This window comes from Haplochromis burtoni, unplaced genomic scaffold, assembly GCF_018398535.1.
Source record: "Haplochromis burtoni strain Fernald_Lab_line unplaced genomic scaffold, NCSU_Asbu1 Contig_12, whole genome shotgun sequence".
NCBI lineage: Eukaryota > Metazoa > Chordata > Actinopteri > Cichliformes > Cichlidae > Haplochromis > Haplochromis burtoni.
The window spans coordinates 2,840,071-2,862,375 of NW_024582373.1; the positions used below are offsets into that span (position 1 = coordinate 2,840,071).

At 40.9% G+C, this 22,305-nt stretch overlaps 1 protein-coding gene across 1 annotated transcript in view; it reads right to left on the reverse strand.

The window, feature by feature from the left end:
• The window catches only part of LOC102302586 (neurexin-1a), a 264,767-nt gene that overhangs the window by 151,253 nt on the left and 91,209 nt on the right, over positions 1-22,305 (reverse strand). The window contains exons 9-12 of the mRNA XM_042214402.1: positions 19,543-19,984; positions 11,480-11,863; positions 4,094-4,297; positions 1,657-1,683 (exon numbers count right to left, since the gene is read on the reverse strand). Of these exons, the coding sequence (XP_042070336.1) occupies positions 1,657-1,683; positions 4,094-4,297; positions 11,480-11,863; positions 19,543-19,984 (1,057 nt within the window). The remainder of the gene's footprint in view (positions 1-1,656; positions 1,684-4,093; positions 4,298-11,479; positions 11,864-19,542; positions 19,985-22,305) is intronic.

Consider the following 22,305-nt stretch of genomic DNA (forward strand, 5'->3'; position numbering starts at 1 on the left):
AGGAAGGCTTGCTGTCCCCCGTCTTGTTCTTTTTCTTTTACTCAAACATTTTGCCTTTAGCATAACGTTACATTAACAAAATCAAACTACTTTTCTTCGAAGCTTAAGCACATTTACAGCTTATATGCCAATATAAGCATTGCTTTAATCTGCACATATGGCACTATTATTTTAAAAAGAATAGGGAACATAAAAAAACCCCCAAATGAATTCAGATTAACATTGTACATGCTTTAGTTTACATTATTTATTTAGCTAACAACTACATTAACCATTTTACCTGCCATATGGCTCTTTACTTTCTAGCACTAAGCAGTTCCACAGTTTAAAGGATTATCCTTCCCTGCTCAATTTTACATGATGGATAGATCTCAAAAGATTTGTGCATTTACAATGTTAAAATAAATACACTGATAAATATTAATAAAGTGTTAAGAATATTTCAGACTGAGAGGAAAAAGAGAAATAAATCAAAAACGCAAATATTAGCATAACAGCTGATGATTATGTCTTCGCACTAAACCAAGAATGACCTTTTAAAGCAGTGGATTGGGGGAATTAGAGCTCAGAGCTATTTATTTGCATACACAAACAAGGGATGCATTGAAGATGCACAAACAATGCTATTTAGCATTTAGAAAGGTGTTAAGAAGGGCTGGCTCACAGAAACATGTCTAGAGGTCACATCATGTGATTCTGTGCAGAGGCGTTTTGTTGTGTAAGTCTCCACTTCTTCATCAGTCAATGACCTTCAGCTACTGTAACACACACGCACACACACACAAACACACACAAAGAGACCTAACACTCTTGGTTTCAGAGAACAGTTTGTCCTTCTATACAGCATGTGGCAGTCTCCAGCACACTGTTATGGAGCTTAAACTTGGGTATTTCTGTTGTTATGTGCCGATACCAAGAGCGTCTGCCACTTCAGAATCATTAAACAGGGGAAAAAAAGGTGTATTACGATCCAGAGAAGTAATTATTAATTCATCACTGTTCCTGAATAATAAATGTCAAGGATATTTACCTCCCAAAATATTGCAATGTAACCTCTTTGTTCAAGCGCACACATACACAAACACGCACACACATCCAAAGCGAATCCCACAAACAAGATCTGCTCTCTCTCCCTCCCTCTCCATCCCCTTCTTTCTGCTCTGTGAGGCAGGTTAATGAGAATAATAAAATCACACTCTGTATTTCCTCTGTGCTTTGAATGGCCTCATCAATTTGCAACCGCCGTGAAACGCAGAAGAAGAAAGAAAAAAAGGAAAGCAAGAAGAAGACTGAGAAATCGTGCAAAATACCTGCCTCGTGTTTTATGTCAGTGAGTGAAAAGGTTCATTAATTAGAAACAACCCAGTGTGTAGAATCACAGCTGACTATTATATTTGGGTTTGTAATTAATTCAAGCCTCCCTCCATCCCTCCAGTAATTTCTTATTTTCCAACAGCTGGAATTTGGTATGATGACACACAATGTCAATGCAAGGGGCGAGTCAGATTTCAGTATGTTTTTTAACATCATAGCTACATTTTTTTTTTAACAGTTGCAAAATATAAAGCAAGCATGTCTATAAACAACACTTCTAGGGACTGAAAGGACAGTTAAGAGTTAAGAGAAGAAGAAGAGAAAAGGTGAACAGTAACTTACTGGAGGTACAGTTAATCCTGATACAATCTAGATGGGGAAGAATAGATGAGAGATAAATTCATCTTTCAACGTTACAGCTGCAGACATCATTAAAGCATACAGTCCACCCCTCTGGGGACACACACACGGACACTGTCCTTCATCTGATGCTCTCAAACGTGATCTAATGCGCAGCAAACTTGTGAAAGTGCTGCAGTGTGGCCTCTCAGAGGAACACATTTTTCACCTAACCATTAGAATTGATGTTTAATTACATGGCAGTGCTATGTTTATCCATGAAATATGTTTTACATACACCAAGATAAATTCTTTCTCTTTTTTAATATTATTTTCTTATGAGAGCCTCAGATTTTGGTCAGGGTCATGCAGGGCCAATTGGAAGGTATACCAACTCTCTCCCCATGTGTCTCCCGTGCAAGACAACTTTAAAGCACTGTCCCTTTTTGCTACTTTGTTACATGACTTATCAATGTTACATCGTTAACTAATATCAATAAGCTAAAATTCAGAATTAAATGGTATTCTTATTTCTCCAACAGCAGGGGAAAAAAACAGTCATTAATTATATGTACTCGAGTGCTTCCTAAGCTCAGTTTGAGATACTTTACTTTTGTATCCCGTTTCCCTACTTCAAAATATTCCACTTTTTAGTAAGCAAGTAAAATTAGCTCCACCTTAGCCAATATTATGATGCTGAATGATGTTGCACTAATGATAATAACACAATAAAATAACATCTATTCCACTAAGAGCCATTTAACATGTTTTTTTTATTTCATGCACATTTTAGTGATAATAAAAATCTAGTCAGGTTATATAAAACCTCCTTGTATCATATAAAGCAGATTCATTTCTACCCTATTACTCTATTCTAGTGCTGTATATGCGATTCATACATTCATATTTCATGTGGTAGCATACTTAAAACATCCATTCTGCATAAGTGCATTTTTCGATGCGGATATTAAATGAAGTCTTCTTCACCGTATTGATTTTAGTATTTTAAATTGGGATGTGGATCATTTTTATTAAGTAAAATATCTAAATGCTCTTCTTTAGTCTACACTACACAGCTGTTTTCTTTGACGGTAACAAGAAATAATTATCTTGATTCTACTGTGACAACTTAACTTGGCGTTCCTGTACTAAATACCCAGCTAATCTTACTCTACTCCCACTACTGTTCCTGAATTCTGCTTCGCTTCTTTTCTTTCTTAAGGCTAAGTTTGTGTCGAGCTCTAAGAAAGGTGACCCAGATCGAACTCCCTCCCCTGCTTCCCATTTGGCCCTGCTTGTCATGTGTTGTCAACCGCAGCAGAAAAGTGGTCGCAAACAGCCAGAGACCAACACGAGCCTACCCTTACAGGGAATGCTCTGCTTTTTGAAGGAGGGACAAGGAAGACAGGCATAGAGGACTGAACCTGACAGACAAACTAAAAAAAAAACCTGAAATGTGTCAAAGATAATCCAAAAGAAAACAAAACTCCGTAGCCTGTTGTTTTCATCAGAGGGCATCTTTTTGTAGTCGCAGTAATATGACTTGTCAGCGCTGTCAGTGTGTGGCGCTGTTGTCTTCCATGGTGGGACACATGCTTCCTTGTGGTTGACAGCAGACACAGGCTGTCTACTTTGCATGCACCGCTAAACGGCTCCGCTTAGGGAGCCCATTTCTGTTTAGCCAGTGGAAAGGAGAAATAGATGGCTATCATTTGTGCGCCGAGGCTCTGTTTGAGAGATATCAAACTTTTCACAGGCATCATTGGATTCTTTTCTGAGCAAATAAGCACATGTGCACACACTCGCGCGCACAAAAAAACGAAATGTGTTTCTTTCATTTGTCCTCAATTTTCCGTTTTTGCTGTAGGCACGCGAGAGGAAGGGGTGGAGGGTGGAGGGTGTCTTTCTTTGTACTCATTTAAGACAGCCGCATATTCATGCACGACCATGCATTCCTCCCACAATGATAAAAGTGTTTCTAAATAAAGTGATTAAAGAACAAGTGTGCAGGGTATTTATTGGCCCCAAATAAGGACTGCTTCACATTAGGCAATGACTAAATATTATAAATGCCCCCATCCTCAGAAGAATTATTAGCTTCCTGGTATGAATTATAACTGGAAATACAGAATACAGCAGCGTCTGCACTGTAAGCTGCACATTTTAAGATGATCTGAGTGTGCTGACGGTACACGCAGTGAGCATTCCCTGCTGGGCATTGCTGGCCGTGTGCTCGACTGGCAGTGAGCAAAGAGCCGCAGAGTCTTGCCATTGAAAGTCTTTACACCATCTCTTTCTATTCAATATATATATAAAAAGAAGACCAATTGCTCCGAGTGTGTGTGGGAGAGCAGGAGTATGTATATGGCTATGTTCCCTTAAAAGCGGTTTCTAGCTTAATTTGACTTATCTGCCGCAGCGTGTGTATCCAAGGCATTACCTAAGTTGACAGTCAGCCGGACGCGGCCGCTCTCCAACTCAATTCGCAGAGCGTCAGCAGAGTCCCGAGATGTGGTGGCTATTAGGATGCCATAGGCTCGCTGGGAGCGGAACCGCAAAGACACGTCCTCAGCTTCTGTGTGCATCACCACCGGTAGCTGGACCTTCATAAACTTGCTGCCATCGTAGCTGAGGATGGTCGCTTCTGCAGAGAGAAAAAAAGATATGTGATTGGTAAAATAGACCGTAACAGTTTTATGGTAATGCAATGACCGGGCCTGTCAGCTCAGCTTAAAATGATGCCCTTATTGCGGATATTATTTAATGTCGCGACTTTCAGTTTTGATGAAACAAGTGCATTAAATGTAATAATATCCAGTCATGTAAAAGAGGAATGAATACAGCATATAACTCAACAGAACAGAGACAAGTACGGTCAGCGTGTCTGGGTCTATTTCTTAGACGGGAGCTTTTTGGGTTTTTTAGAGCTACCTTGCCTCACAGACAGCAGAAACACTGAGTCATTTTGACTGCTGATGAATCCTAAAATTAGTCTGTTAGAAATATAAATACAATATAAAAACTTGCTGAGTAAGTGACTGTTAAATGGCATGTGCCCAGATATGTCACCCAAAAGCAGTGTGTAAAGACTTGTCAAAGTCTGGCGACGCATTTTGCTGTGTACTACAGCTGACAGCAAGCCAAACTCTCTCCAAAAGACTGACTCCTGTCTTCCCCGTGCCAATTCAGCTGGTGGACTCGATCACAGAGTCAGTGGCAAGTACATGTTTGGATAATAATTAAGCTTAAAAAACACGGTCCAAGTTGAAATGAAGCCTTCGTGACAAACAAATAAAAGAAACTCAAAGTCCAAGTTCTCCTACATAACAAGTGGCATCCACAAGTATTTTGTATTTGCAATGTAATAGTGGCAAACCATGAAAGGAGAAATTGGTATTGACCGAGGGGAAAAAACACTAACGATGACAGAATTGTAATAGTATATGGACCTTGAATATCGAGCTTCTGCTCAGGGTGACTGCATTTACTCAAAGCATTAAGCGGGCCGTCTGGAGAAATGCTGGGGAGATTGTTTAACGCTGGCAGGAGGTTGTAACAACATTTCCGGTAGTGTAACTAAACCATAACCCAATAACAAAGCCATTACTGCAGCTGCAGAGTTGAGCCAGACAGATATAAGGTGAGACTGAGGGACGGGAGATGGAGACTGTTGTGGGTGATAGGGTACCAGTATACACAAACCACCTCATCACCACTTCCTCGTCACACAGAGCCAATGTCACATCCATCCCCTGGGATAACTCCGTCACATTCCTCACCCAAATCCAATTTCTCCACGCCCTCCTGGGGTATGATGCAGATGACAGGGGCGTGTGACAAACGAGCTCCCACTGCTAAACTGTCTGCTCCCTGCCAGGCAGCTAAAGCAAAGAGCTACATTTGGAAACTGTTAGCCAATGCCAGGGAAAAAGCGGAGCAACTGTTCAAGCTTCTCGAATACTTGAAAAATGTGTCTCTGTTATACCACCTTGCACCTGGTCCCGATACTTGCAGGAAAAGTATCTGAACTTTAAAAAAAAAGTCCCCCTCAGTGTTTAATTATGCTTTGTAGTGTCCATTAACAGCAACTGTCTGTTGTTTAGGTTCGTGGCAAAAATGTATTACTGCTGCACAATGAGTGGCAGCTCAGAGTGCTGACCTGTATAGAATTCTTGCTAAAGAATTAGCACCTTGCTCTGAAACAAGATCCATTATGCTTGCACGAAACAACACATTAAAGAATAAACACATGCAGCGATGATGCTGAGAACTTGTTAATATATTCCTTTAAATTGTAAAGCATTGTGTCTCCTTAAGGGTGAAGAAAAATGAATCATTTGCTAAATGTAACCTATGCAAGCTCCCTTATAAAGGAAAGACATTTCACATTTCCCTCATCTGCATAATCTTCAGCTTTTTTCCCCACACTGGATAGGAGGATAAAATTAATCACAGCTGGAGTAAATATTGCATTTCATCCAAGATGTCACCTTTGCTGAAATTCATATAAGGGACTATCTAAAATGTCATAAATAAGAAAGCTCCAGAATACAGATATGGAAAAAATGGAGGATGACATGTGAGGGAATCATTACCTAATGCAAAGTGAGGACCTGTCAAAAATCCAATCCTGCAAGCCGAGTCATTTTTAATGGCACTCCCATGTTTAATATCAAAATAAATTGAGAGGACTGAAGCTGGAGCTTCTGTCTGTGCCAACCCAACAGGAGGCTGTCAGAGGGGAGATGGAGCATACCAAACTAAACCAAGCATTCATTTTCTGTCTTGTAAAGCTCAATGCAACATTGTTTTCTGATTTTCACAAGAAAACAAGTAGCGATTTGAGGGGGCGTTGGGGCACTTTCAGAGAAGTAACAAACAAGCCTGTACTACTAACAAGGGGTGGGGTAATGGCAGACAGGCACACAGTTCTTCCTGCTTTCTCCCCCCGAGGAGAGCAGACTCTGCAGGAAGGCTGAGCTGTCAGCTGCATGCCACAGGATTGTGATGTCCCACAGTATCGGGGCACCAGACTCAACCCAATTCAAAAATTGCCAGAAAACAACTGCCAAAAGGCTTTTGGAAAATTTGTGTTCAACATCCATAATAAACAGGAGGAAATGGCTCAGAGATATGATAAATAATTCAAGGCAGCTCATGTCTTCTTCACCGCAGCCGTCTTTGAACCCAAGTATAGACAATCCACGAAAGAGACACACTGGCTATTAAAAGTGTGGAAACAAGTTACAAGCTGAGTGGATTTCTTCAGACAGGGAAACAATGTTCTGTGTATGCACAGAGAGGAAGCAGCATCATGGGCCAGCTTCACATCTGCTGCCCTGTGACCATACGGCAACATTATCTGAGCTATGAAATGAGAGCGAAGATGGAAAATAGATCAGCTGAGATTGGGATAATATGCAACTTCAGCTCTTGCATTATGAAATGGAAGCTACAAGTAGTACAGCTTTGCATTCAATCACTATCAAAATCTTTCAGCCGGTCGAGAATGTTAGGACAATTAGCTCATCTCTCAAGGTCTATCCTGCGCTATCAAAATCTTTCAGCCAGAGCTATTCCTCAACATTTTCCTCGAAAAAATGGACCCCCAGCGCTCGTACAGTCACGCGTCTTCCATGTTTTTCACTTTTCTACACATGTATGTCCATCGCTTAAGGGCGCGGGACAACCGGTTCTCTCTAATTATGACTAGATTCAAGTGTGCTGAATGGTGACTAACACAGTGTGCTGTCAAAGGGCACGGCTAAAACATGCTTTAATGCTAACGCTCAGCCATATTCTCCTTTAAGGGCTTTTCTCAATTATGCAATAGCATTCTGCACCTCTTGGCTTTTGCTTTGGACCGATGGCAAATGGCATTATGCTCTGAAAAGCAATAAATGTTCTCAAAGAACAGAGTTTTTCTTTATTTACACTAATTTACATAAGTAGTTAATGCACTGTATTGTTGTGCACTATGCTCTGGAGCAAGGTATTAGACACCTTTAGTACATGCTGGCAATAATATACTGCAGTAGACTCAAGGCTCTACTTAATGATATATCCCTTAAGAGTACCCTGAAGCTGTAAGGCTGCTATATTTTATACAGTTTTTTTTAAATATATATTTTGAACTAATAGCATCACTGTCGTATTGGTAAAAGCACAGTGCAAAGCCTCTACACTGCAAATCAGCAAGTTGTTAGGTATGTCTGGTGTACAATGAGCAGACTCATGTATCGATCTGTACACTGATCTTCAGCACCGAGCTTATCCATTGCGGGTATGTTGAAGCACACGTTCAGCTGCAGCCACTGTGAAATGATGCAGGTGCTGTCAGTGCTGGAATCCAGCATGTCAAATCTCATTAGGGAATATGTGCATGTACTACAACACACCTACCACACCATCTGGGAGGCTGCTTTAGCCTCACACTGCAAGACTAATATTTGGGCTAATTAGCAACTGGAGGAACAATGAAGGGGAAGACATTTGGGATGCAAGGGGGGAAAATTGCTTTGTCTGCTTAATTAAAATGTCTCAAAATAGGGCGAATAGCTCCGTGGCTGTGTTCCGAAGATCCACCTCCTGCTCCTTTTACTTGTCGTCGTCCTCCTCCTCTGCCATATGCAGTAGCTGTATTTTGCCACCGGGTGGTACACCATGCATGGATAAGTGAGAGCTGGGGTAATTCTTTTGACAGCTCCTCGGCCTGCTGGTGCCTGCTTCATCCTACCAGTGCAGAGGCAATCTGGAGCATTCAAAACAGCTGGCAGCACGCCAGAGCCCATCCTCTGTACCACTGCTCCCACTCACACTCTCGCTAATGCCTGTCTCATACACAAGTGCAGAGACAGCCAGAAAATGAGAGTTGGACGGAGAAGCCGAGACGCCAGAACACGGCTCTGGTGTTCAAAGAGAGTACAGAAGGTCACGGTGGAGGAAATCTTTGCAACACGCAGTCTCTTAATGTGGAACTGTTTCAGCTTTTTGTTTTTGTTTTCAGAGCAAAGTCAGGCTGGATTATATCTTTGGACCCAAGAACGCTCTCTGAATAAGTAATTATCTTCCTGAAGAGAAACGATCTGTATCCCTTGCCCACTCCACCTCCCTCATGTACTGTGTCCTAATTCCTGTCAACTCATTAGCTAAAACCGACGTGCACATGTGGAAAATCAAAGTAGCGCGGAGACAAGCCTCACTGACACGTTCATCAGATATGGAAATCGAATTATTTTCTTTTACACTAAATTTTATTTCTGCTTTTTTTGCTCCCTTTTTTAAATCAAATATTAATTTCCTGCCTCAGAACTAACTAAAACACTGCATTCGCAACACGTGCCACATACCTTCAAGACGTTCGTGACTAAACAAGCCTCATTTCACAACAGTGTCATGTGCTTTTGTATCATTTTGTTTTTGTGCCATTCGTCAGATTTCCATCAGTATCATTAGCATCTCTAAAGTGCAGTTGGAGTTATAAATCAGCGTCATCCATTTATACTCAAGGTTTTGTGTGTGTGTGTATATGTAGGTAGGAAGGCAGGGGGTGGGGGGTGGTTGGTTTGTGGACATAATAACTTACTCCCTCCCCACTCCAGTGGCAAGACTCACACCAGAAATTGCCTTCCCGAGTCAGACGATTGCTAGAAGACTGGGTCAATATTAAAAGAATAAAAAACAAAAACTAAAAGAAACACATATAGTTGCCTTTTCTTTCAAAATTAAGGTTTTTAAATGACTACTCCAAATTTTCTTATGACTACTTGACTAATTTCTGATGCCTTATTCATTTCCCAGTCAGTTTTAATGTGTAAACAGTGTTCATAATTAAGTCGTTATGGACTGGAAGCATTTATCACAAAGCCAAAGCAAGAAAACTACAGGAACCAGGTCAGGAACCTTTGCCATGTAGCCTTTGAATGGTGAGGCTTGGATGAAACATGTTGCTCCTGATACTTTTTATTTTTTACAAAAACTGGCACACTTTGTGTCATTTCTATCGATGCTGCACTTCTTAAAATACCATAGAAACGTTTATACTGGTTCTAGAAGCGTTGCATCACCGTAATATTTGGTGCATCTGCCCTAAGAAGACTAACAAGTAGAGGTTAGAGAGAAAACAACAGATAAGCACTGTCCACATACAAGTTATGGTTAAAAAAGACAAGCTGTGACTCTTCAGATAACTTTACATTTCACAATAGATCCGTTTAAAACACACACTAAACAGAGTTCCAACTATACAACATCCCTTTACTTTTGGTAATACTGTTTCATGAAGCAAGTGACTTCAGCACAGAGGAATAGCAAAAGCACGTGTGGAGCTGACACATGTAACTGTGTGGGACGTGGTGCGTTCCAACCGCAGCGGATTTTTTTCTTTTTTTTCAGATGAGAGAACCTGTTCCTGTTTCGGCGAAGATGCATCACGCTGTGATAACAGTGTCACATGCTTGGGCACTTTTTTGACATTTGCCTTGATTATGCATATGTTAAATGCTTTCATGCATTTGCTACTATTGCACCATTGAGATTTCATGACTATGCATGCTGCTGCAATATAAATCCCTTAACACGCCAATATATAGTCTACTGCTTCAGGTTAGAATCTGTGATGATTATATGTATATAGCTATGAATTCATTCAACCAATATGGAAATATCCTATGATTTCTTAATATTGCAGTTCTCCTTAATAAAAGAACTATAAATTGGAAAAATGTATTTGCTTAGTCTCACTGTGTGGATAAAAGGAAAGTACATTGATCAAAAAGATCAGCAAATTAAAGCTGATCATGCAGAAATGTTTAATCTCACAATTCCTTAAAGATACACCTGAAATTCTCTTCATACATTTTATAGCACAGAAAAATTTCTTGTACTCCGTTGCTTTCAGCTAGCTGCAGAAATACAGCAAAATACTAAAACAGGAAGAAAAGAATCTGCTTTAGAGTACTAAGGGCAGTTCTGGAAGATTTTCTCAGGGCTAAGTTCAAGCAATTATCGCTTTTTATCAGACAAATATGTGACTATTCATTTTTTTAGTATAATTTGCGACCCTATCAACTTTAAACACTAGTCAGAAAGTTCAGAACAAAAAGTGTTCTTTTAATTTCTAAGTGATCAGCTATAAATAAAAAAAAGACAAATTCCTGCAGAATCAGGGGTAAGTCAGACATAGAGGCCTAAAGTTTCACGGTGTGACACTCACTTCTCCTATTTCTCTTCTCTGGAGGACAGAAGGATAAGTATTCTGCACCAGGTCTGGTCATGAGCGAGTGGTTTGATGAGGCAAATGGTTTGCAGAAGACAGCCAATTTACAGGCAAGTGTGCATGGTGGACGTGACCAGCAGTGTCTCGGTGGTGCATCAGTCACCTGCCACTCAACATACTCGAACATCAACCCTCCGTATCCTGACTCATTTTGCCTGCTTCTCTGTTGCTGTCGGTCTCCTCCCGCAATTTCTCTCCTGCCTTAAATTACCACCAACCTGCTGTTAGAGAGCTGGCGATGTTCAACCATAAGCCTGGATAACAAAAAGACCACCTGCAGGCTTTTGTGTGTTGACACTGTTCAACGTGAACTTGAAAGACAAAGAATACTACATCCATGGCGGATATAATTAAACCAATCTTTTCCCGCTTTTCTTTGATGTAAATTATATTCACACTTTTATGATCCCATCCCTACATCAGAAGATAATGCATGGTGAGGTCGCTGTGCAGCATCATCAACATTTTACACTGGCAAAGATTACGCCTAAGAGAAAGAAATTACAAGCAGTCTAACAGCTGGGTAGACAAAATGAGACAAAGTTTTACCTCTTTCGCAGGAGCGACCCAGGTATCCAGTCCCAGAACAGTCACACACGTAGCGATTCCAGCCTTCTCTACAGATCCCATTGTTTTGGCAGGGGTTGCTCAAGCACTGCTTGGGAGGCTCTTTAGAGCAGGAGGGCTTGACCCCGGCAGCTTTCTGGATCTCAGCCAGCCGTCTGACATCTTTACTCTGTCCGTCAATAAATAAATCTCGAATGCAGCCTACGTAGCCATAGTTGAGCAGTGCAGTCCACACCTCGGTGGGGAACACCAACCCCCTTCTATTCTCCGGTAAACCCCCGAGGTACAGGTTGTCATCCAAGTCCAGGATCTCACTTTCTCCAGGGGCTGTGTAGGCAGTGCGGAGGGTGTTGATGGAGATGGTACCTAAAAATGAAGATACAGGAAGAATAAGTTATTGTTTTGCTACAGCTACTTTGAGGTAAGTAAACATTTAGCCTCCAAAAGGCACTGTGTGTCCTACAGGACCACAAAGATGCAAAGAAGACCCATTTGAAAATGTTTTGATGAAGAAATTAACCTAATTAGTGTTATCCATCTGGACAGGGTCAGGATTTTCTTCATTTAGAATGACTGATGAGAGATGATAAGATGCATTAATCACAGGGCAGCTAGTCTATTAGTAGTTTAATCTGGGATTCCTAAGAGTATCCTCTCCATTTTCCTTGGGTTTGCCATAATAAATCTCCTTTATCTATAAAGCAGTGGTCATAAAGAAACTAGTGAGGAAAAGAAAAATAGTTGCCCCCTCTATCATTTTAGCCACCCTTCCCAAAAAAACATCGTAACCATCTTTTTGATCTTGATTAACGGACTGGAGGCTCCGACCCCCCCGCCACCCTGTCTCTCCTTCTGTTTGCCTCTCAAACACATAAACCTGCAATGAGAGCATGTGTGTTTCCCAACATGATTTATCACTCTCATTCAGGTTTAATTCTCGATCTGGAGCACGGTAAACAACAGCGGACATGACTGGACTGTAAAGCTGTGGAAAAGGAAGGCCTTACTGTGGGACTCAGACCGGGTGATTAATTTGTATATGGATCTGTTACTCTGAGTGCAGGAACCATTGTGGACTTTAATTAATGGTGGCTGCCTCCACTGCCCGCATCCTCGTCCAGTAATCTATATACCGTGGCACTGAGGATCCACACAGGCCACTGCCTGGATGGATGCTTAAAAATAAAATTGCCATAGAGTCAAAATTTGCATTTTGAGTGGCAGATGCATGCCATGGCAGATATGAAGGAACTAATAGTTGATTGCCATGGGCTAAATGGCAAAGCTGTAATGCTTGTACTGTATGTGGGAGAGAAGTGTAGCTTTTAAGTTACTTTTCTAGTCAAAGTGTTTATGTTGGGGAAACAAGCCCTAAGCCATACTTGAATTTCAGCAGGGCTGCCTGGCACTTTTTAGAGACACATTAGATATTAAATGGGGCATTTCACATTTCATTACAGCTACCATTAGCATGCATGAATGTACATATCACAATTAATTATACATATAATAAATATCTGCATTTCTATTTTTTCTATCAAAGCCTTTTTTCTCAGAAGCATCTTTTCACATAACAAAAAAATTTTAAAAATCACTCCCTATGCTAATAACACACTTGTTCATGTATGATCTTCATAGCCAAGGTGAGCCAGCCCTTTTGCAAAATTGTTTGAGAGAGACAGCTAAGGACCTAGTGCACAATGATTAACCGGGTCCCACTAACATGTTCCAGCTCTTTTCTCAGGGTCTTGGCCCCAGGCATCTGTTCCTGCACTTTCCTGCCGCCACCCACTGCCCCTGCTCTCTCCAGCCACAGCTGTTGAGACTTCCAAGCTTTGCACACTTGGCATAGGCCACCCGTCATGCAGCCAGAACAGCTCCCTTCAGGTTATAGCTAACGAGCTCACTACATCAAACTCATTAGCGAGGAAACTTTTCTCTGAGTAGAGCAGGTGCCCGGCTGAAGAATGAACATCAGTGTGGTCAGCGTGAATGGCGAGAGAAGTATCCACACACGCAAACACTTTTTTTTTTTGTCAGATCCCACACTGTGACAGGCATTTGAAGGAACTGAGTGAAGTAGTGTGCAAAATTCTTGAGCCACCCTTCATTCCTTTATATTTTGCCATCTTCATGTTTCCTAAAGGACATACAAAGCTCTTCTTTGAGGTAAATCCATGACTCATTATGTTCCATTCTTTGCTTTTCTATCCAGGTATGCTTTTACTGCTTTGGCAATGTGTTTAAGATCGTTGATCATGTTGAAAATGATGCTGTTGCCAATCAGATACTGTGCGGTGGATTAAAGTCTGATGGTACTTTTCTATCTTCCTCATTTAATCAATTTTGATCCCCAACACCACTGACTGAAAAGCTCCAAACCATGACAGAGCCTCCACCGTCTTTTACAGATGGGTGCAGACACTCACTGTTGGGCATCTCTCCTGATCTCATATGTACTGACATCAACTTTGGTGTAAACCTGTTGCCCGCTGATTTTCAGTTCAATTCTTGTGTAATTTGGCAGCCTTTTCTTCCTGTTTCTCTTCCCTTCTTGAGAGCCACCCTTTTCTCATTTTTCCAGTGAACAGTAGATGAATCAAATGATGGTCCATGTGCATTTCTCAGGTTCTATGTCAGATCTGTATTGTTCCTATTTCTTATGGTTTCACATTGCTTTCAGATAAATATTTATCCACTGTAGATAGTTTTTTTTGTAAGCTTTCCTCTTTTGTTCTCAACTTGTTCAATTTCCTCAACTTTTTTAAGGACACCCTGCACATGCCAAAATATGCCAGGTTTTTGGCAAATAGCTTTTTGGTGTTGGTGCCAAAATACTATTTTATACCTGTCACACTGTGTTATCTTTGGCATTTTTCAACTACAAATTCACTAAAGAAATAGGAACAAATGATACATTTTTGTAAGATGCTGCCAGTAACAAAATGCCTAAAGATACGATTTAAAATTTGGCACACAACACCGGTCCATCCTTTGAGTTTGGTGTCTTTGTTTACGCTTTAATAAGATCATAGGTCAGTGTAAAAGTGGCGTAACAAATAGAAATTCCACTGAAAAGAGGCTGGTACTTGAACTGGACTGAGAATGAGTGAAAAAGCAGGTAATGTCCAATGAAAAATTTGGAAAGAGTTTCAAAAAGTCTGACCATTTTTAAAAATTACAAGAAAGCCTTGCTCTTTGAAAGTAAAATATAAAGTGATACTGTTAAAGTCATCATCGAGTTATTGGATGCTTTAAACCTCATGATATCTACACTTAAGTCTTATTACAGTCATAAAGAACGAAGAAAGAATATCTGTCTAAATTGATGCAGAAGAAGAAGAAGAAAGATATCTACATCTCCTGGGCATCATGTGACAGTGATGTATTTACTTCTCAATCTCCTGTAAAGAATATGTGAAAGCAGAGTGGATCTGTGTAATGTTGGACGACTACCCTAACAGCAGGGCATATACACACTGCAGGACTACTTATGTTTTGAACACTATTATTTTGATATCAGGGGGTGTGTCTTGTGAATGCTAACATTAAAGAGGAGGAGATACAGAACAAGATGAGAACATGGAGATAAAGAAGCCTGGAAAGAGGATGGGGGGGTATATGATGACAGATAAGAAAGCAGTGGGAACACAGCGGTAAACAGTGTCCTGAAAAATGAGTACAGAAATTACAAACGAGATGATCAAACTGATACAGAGGGCTAAAATGTGACTGAATGATGATGACAAAAATCAGCAGTCTAGCCAACTTAAAAGCGCTGACCACATTACTCTCTCTATCCCTCTCTGTGGGCTGACCTGAGTGGTACTCCATCATCAAACCTGAAGGCAGGGGTCCAAATGACAGCTCAGATCTCTCTCACACTTTTTGCATCAGCAGCCAGGCTCAACTTGGCATGATGTCCCCTAACCCCACTCACACATCCCCAAAACATGTCAGACAGGGGATTACTACAATCCAGTTAGGGCGATACGGCCAAATCTCTCCCTGTGATTGGATTCTCTGTAGAAAAAGAAGCTCGTGAGTGGGTTGTGAGGATAGGGAATATGTTATCTATAAGAGTGTGCGTGCCTGCTTCTGTTTGTTTGGTGTACGTGTGCATGTTTGTGTGTGAAGTAGCGCCGCGTGTGCCCTAGCAGGAAGTGTGGCTACAACACAGCAATGTCCGTGTAATGTCTCTGATGAGTGACCCACAGCACTTGCGGCCCAGAAGCCCTCACTTAAAAGCAGAGTGTCTCTTAGCGTCTCTAATGCATTGAGGGTTAGAAGATGCTGTCTGAGAGCCAGAGTCCATTTGCAGGCTTGCTTCCTGTAGAAAGAGCTGCCTAAACTAAATAGGGCAGGGATCATTATCCACCATTGTTACAGCTGCAGGAAGCGTTGCACACGGAGGACTGGGCTGCGGATAATTATGTCTGGCTGTTGTGTTGCACTTTTGTTATGAGTGATGTGCTTGGTGGTGTGTATTAATAAAACATCTGACACACCGATGAAAAGCCAAGAATACCATATGTTTGATGAGTCACGCTCTCGGGGGACTGGTGAATTCTTCTATGTTGTTTTTGAAAATTACCTTGAAGGACTCGTGTGTACGATTTAAAGGGTTCAATTAAGAGAACTAGATTGTAGGATTAATAATCATTTTCATCAGTGTTAAATTAGCTCTGACAATAAACTGTGGTTCAGTTCAGTTAGGACATAGGTTCATGTGGTTTTGATACCTCACTCTAATTTAGGGAGCAAGCATATGTTTGATGGTACACTGAAAACATCAGACACCTAGTTAGTGTTTGCAATGTGTCTGCTCACAGAAGTGGGCTTTATTATGGCATTTTCACTCATTTGTTAATTTTGTGTCATTCAGTTATGTTCTGTGCTTTGTGTTGTTACCAGTTGACAACGGTTATTTGTCACAGTTAGAAATGTTCAGTCTGGTATAATGGCTGGAACCATACTGCTATATCACAGTATGACATGAACTGTGGATGAATGAAATGTACAGAATCCTCTGTGCTCTCATGAGCTGCATAAAATAATACCACGGGCCACCACTAGCAGCCTCAGTGACAGATTATGCTGCAACATTTTATGCGAGCAATCGTCTGACAACTCTGGGCTCAGAATGAGCCCATTACAAAGAGAGAGTGTCATCCATGGAGCCCAACATGTAGCGCTGCTCTGTTTCTATAGTAGCCCAGAGTGCTCTGAAGAGAGCAGTAACCAAGAGAGAGTTGTTCTGAAATACGCAACCTCGTGGCTAAATGCCAGTAAAAAGAAGCAGTGTGATCACATCACACCTGTAGTGGCCTGCCTACACTGGCTTCCAGTCCATTTCAGGATCCAGTTTAAAATGTTATTACTTTCTTTTAAGAGGCTCAAAGGTTTGGCGCCACCATGCCTAACAGAACTTTTACGGGCCTACACTCCTACCAGAGCACTGAGGTCTACAAACTCACCGCTCTTGGATGTCACTCGCTCAAAAATAGAGGTGACAGAGCTTTTTAGGTGGCAGCTCCTGATCTGTGGAACAACCTCTCTACCTACCTACTTATTCTTGCAGGCTTTCTGTTGTAGTTCAGGACGATGATTGTTTTATTTGATTATAGCTTTAATTGAGATTCACAATTGTTAATACATATATAGAGATTATAATATATACATTTCAGGAGTGGTATCCACACCATTACACACCATAAGCAGCAGTGCTTTGTACAGATCATAGAAACCTGGATGTAAGAAATAAATAAATAAATTGGAAAAAAGCTTCACAATTTGAAGCCACTGTGTGCACGTATCTAAAGCATCCTCGCCATGTTGTTACTCGAATCACAAGGGGAGTCGTCATATTGGCGAGACCTTTGTACATCCTCTCTACAGGCCAGTACGTAAGTGTTGATCCGCAGGACTTGAGAAAAGAAGGAAAAGTTATTCTGAAATGTCATTAGTGCACAGCTCAGCACAGCACTGTGCAGTAACTGTCTCAGTCCTGGGAGAGACCCCCTCCTGTTTCCATGGAAACTTAGGCAGGGTAGACAGAGAGAACAGTGAGTGGAGAGCTCGATGAGAGAGCTCGGGGTTCTGTGTGCCCGTGTTCGTGTGTACATGTGTGCACTGCATGGGGGAGGGTGATCAGAGGTTACTACACACATAATGAAAAAAAATTTAATTTAGCAAGACAATGTTGTTTATAGTGCGGCGCACCGCAACTAAATGTTTTGGATTTATGTCATCTGAGAAGGTACCCACAGCTTTCTTCTCCCAGCGAATTCAATAGAAGCCACTCAGCAATGTTTATTTCAGCGTATGCCTGTATTGTGTCACCTCAAACAGAGTATTGGAGCTAATTTTACAAACCTGTCAATGACTAATGGAGCTGAATGTGTGAAAGCTGTCACTATTTTAACATTGTATCTAGCTCAATTTGGAACTACAACCCAGACTTGCTTAGGGGGGTAATGAAACAGTTAATCTAATTTCCACCTCTTGAGATGGAGTGGAAAACATGGTCAAGGGGTATATCTAATTTGCAGCATGACATTGCAAGGGCTTGGCTCTAAGCTCACACTAACAAATTGCTGCTTAGATAAGCAAATCAACAGGGACCAGTGCAGGGCGACCCGGGGCGTAGAGGACACGTTGTGAGAGGGGACAAAGTTATTTTGTTGCAAATATGTGTCTGGAATCGTGACACGTAGCCACTATCTGGAGTTGGGTTATCACTATTCAATTGGATTTTATAATAAATATGTAAAAATAATTATAACAAGTGGAAGGGCAGGCAGTGTGTGGAGAAATATTCAAGTTTCAGTGGTGAACCAACGCTGGTACAATAATGAATAATTCAGTTTTTCAGAAAACAAGTCCATGACCCCATGAAAATAATTTTATTTCAGTAAAATTGTTTAAAGAGCTCCTTATTTAAGTTTCTTCTGAATTCTGCGTTGTACCGTACACAGTGTGATCAAAGGGCCCATAAAAATCTGATCTCCCCTTCAAGGCAGTTTTCTTATTCACCACCAAAGTATTTTGAGCATTGCTGCTATTTTTAGATCGCTCTGCAGGAGTCTCATTCTGTCCTGTTGTACCTGAAACTCTTTGATGCACGTTATATCGGCACCAGTGTGTTGAAACAGTGATCCCTCAACTTCCAACTCAGAAAGTGGAAAGAACCGAACGCAGTAAGTAAATAGGTAGCTAACAAAGGTTGCGCTGATGATACCGAAATCTTCCTGTGATGTCAGTATGCCGGCACACAGTGACATGATGCCACAGTTCATGGTTGTAATGGGACTTCTACAAAGTGAAGAAGAAAATTTAAGCTAGGTAGTATGTATTTTGGATTTTTATGGGCCAGTGCTTCTTGATCGCACTTTATATGTTGAAGGCTAAACTAGTCAGTCATATTGAGGATTACTTCATCACCATACTTTTTGCACATTTCTGGTGCCAGGAGGACAACGACACACAAAATTAAAACTGTGTTTGATTGCTGGGCTACTGAACTGCATGTAATGTGGGTGTTTGTTTGTATGTGTATGAAAACACAAAGGAGTGTGGTGGCATGTCTCTGTATAATTTCAAGCCTTCTGAAGTATTGTATTTTGTTTTTATGGCACTATTATTTAAGAAATTTCGATCGGAGATGGTCACTGTCTGCGCTACGAAAGAAATAAACTGCTGAGAAATGTATTACTGCTACAGTACTTCAAGTCAGGACACGTGGAAGGTGTAAACTACTGCTGTGAAAACACTATTGTTAAGCCCACAGACCCTTTTCACCTACATTGATAGGAAGTCAAGTAGTAGTCACGCAACCTAATATATTTTGTTGATATAAAGTACATCAGTTCAGTTTAAGTGGTCATTTTTTGCCATGTTGCATTTTTTTTTTTTTACATTTAAATGTATTGCACTCTCATAGTAGCGACAGATGCAGCAACAGGTCCCTTTTATTGTTTATTATTGTTTCTTGCATGCTATTCGTCTAAATATTGTATGTTGCTAACGATTTTTTAAAAAGTTACCTGATCTTCCATCTCGCTGGAAGTCAACATGGTACCACTCGCCGTCATTGACCTTCTTGTTGACTGCCCTGGTCTTTGTGGTTCCCGAGCCCATGTCCAGCAGCAAGTACAGATGGCCATCCAGCATCTCGATAGCAAAGAAGTCCACTTTAAGAGTTTGAGGACTCTTTGAATCCTTTGGCTGCTGCTTGAGCTTGCCATGGCTGAAAAGGAGAAGGCCGTTGGGCTCAGTGGTGCGGAAGTCAAAGGAGATGGAGCCTGTCTTTTTAGCATTCCACTTGTTGAGGATGATGTAAGACTCAGGCGTCTCAAAAGTGATGGGATCTAGAGTGGCCACGTTCTCACACTTGAAGGCCACAGTGCCGTGGATCTTCATCTTGGGATCACCCTGCTTGGCCAGCCTGGACAACTCAAGTCTCACGTCATTGTTTTTGTATACAACCTGAAATGGAACACAATAAAAAAAAGGTTTTAGTCATATTCTGCAAATCAAAGATCGGTTTGCAGAATATAAATATAATGGGGAATGTAAATATGCATAATTAAACACCATGATGTCCATGTGATATTTCATCCCACAACACGGTGTCATAAGCAAGGATCGCATGCCTCAGCTATTGGTAATCTTTGTCACACTGCACCTATACGTGACGAGCTGTGTCCACAGGGTACCAAATGTCACAGACATCTTCCCGCTTTCTCTGCACCCATTTGAAGCCTTCACAACAAGTGAATAGTGGGTGAAGTGTAAATAGGTGGGAGATGCATTTTGGCTTTCAGCTCTACCGTCAAGAGACAACCTGAACATGACAAACAACTGTGACAATGGTTTGGAGAAAATGATTTTATCCAGCATTATCTCCCGGGAGTCGGTGTGACATGTGAGATGAAGAGTGATAAATCTAAACTAGTGACTTGATTGCAAGTGTGGTGCAAAATGCTGATTTAAAGTCCCTGTTGGAGTATTTGATTAGAATAAGAGTGGTCAGATGATGGATATGCCTTTCTAAAGAAGAAATTAGTGCAGTGTTTTCTCATGCAAGCTCCAGCATCCATTATCCCGTACATACTGTTGGAAATTTCTAAATCAAAAAACCCCCCAAACATTTATGTCAATTTTAGCTACTGTTCTCAGACACTATAAAACAGGAGGCTTAAATAAATCAAATGTATTAGTTCTGTGACCTTTGAGATGATATAGAGCTAAGGTACAGAAGTGAAAGAGTAGCAGCCCATTAAATGTCATTAAAATACCAAATTTACTGATGGATGAGCTTCATTATCATACATGATACAGCAACAGTACATTTTCTAATTTGCTCATTTTTATTTACTGTTGTTTGTCTAACTAGTAAACTCCATTTGTGTATGAAGCTCATCTTAATCGCCTGATTTATTCTCATTCACTAAAATGCAAGAAGAGGCGTATTAAATTCACTTAAGCAAGTTTCTCATGAATACTCAAAATATTGATTAAGGTCTACAGTTTGTGTAGAATATGTCTGTGTGGGTTCCACTGTAATTAGCGACAGTCCAAAAAAAATGAAGACAGCTCTAACCCCGTCATTATCCAATCCCCACAATGAAAGAGTATCTACTAAGCAGCTCTAAGCAGCAGCTAGGATCCCTATGTCTAGTTTCATCCAATTTCCAACTAATTAACATTTCCGTGAATGTCAACATTTTGCATCAAAACATCAATGGAGCCGTTATATTTTTCACCAGACACACTTGACATACTCATACAAAAGCTAAGATTTAGAGGACAACAAAGGCTTTAAACATAAAGATGTTAAAGTTCATCAGGAAGAGAGATAAAAGGGGAACTACTATTTAACAGCCACCTCTAGATGTCAAGCGCACAGCTGATGATCTCTTTCACGCTGCTCTAATACTGCTAATTGGAGGATAATGTTAGAAAGTAATAGATAGCTCTTTTACTGCAATAGCACGCACATTTATATAACAAAAGAGTTGTAATTGTATGTCTGTTGCTTCCAGTGGGTCAAATCAAATGAGTTACAGCTGTGGAAAACACTAGCCATGTTTTTTATTTGCTGTCATGCTAAGCGTTCACCTGAAAATGGGAACATGTCCGATGGGATTGTATTTGCATGGAGCATTATGTTTATCACCAAGTCAGATCTACTGTGTCTAACTGTTCAGGTGGATGGAGCTCATAGCGGTGCTTCAGAGTTAGATAAGCCAAGGCTTAGTTTATTATGCACTTAACTGTGAGGAAATCAAACCAGGAAACTATATTTTCTTCACACACACACACACACACACACACACACACACACACACACACACACACACACACACACACACACACACACATATAAAGTATATTTAAATATATACGGTGAGAAAGAGAGAGAGAGAGAGACTATACGTGTATATTCCCTCAGGCCTGTCAGGTCTACAGTGGCCACATTCTTGCACTCGAAAGTCACACTGCCGTGGATCTTCATCCTAAGATGAAGGCCAGGTGATCCCAATGTGACACTAAACCAAAATGTAGTGTTTTAGGGATTATAGAAAAAGAAATGGAAAAAAAGTAAAGGAATAAATTACAGCCTCTCTGCCCGTTGAACTTGACTCATGCAGACAAAGGTGCAACAGATACAGCCAATAAACCCAAATCAATTTTTTATAGTCAAGACAAAGGGCACCTTTCAGCATCGGAGGAGCTTTGGTCTGAGCTACAACTGGTGCTGCACTCGTAGTGCTGCACTAATTTGTCATCAAACTAGGGCTGTG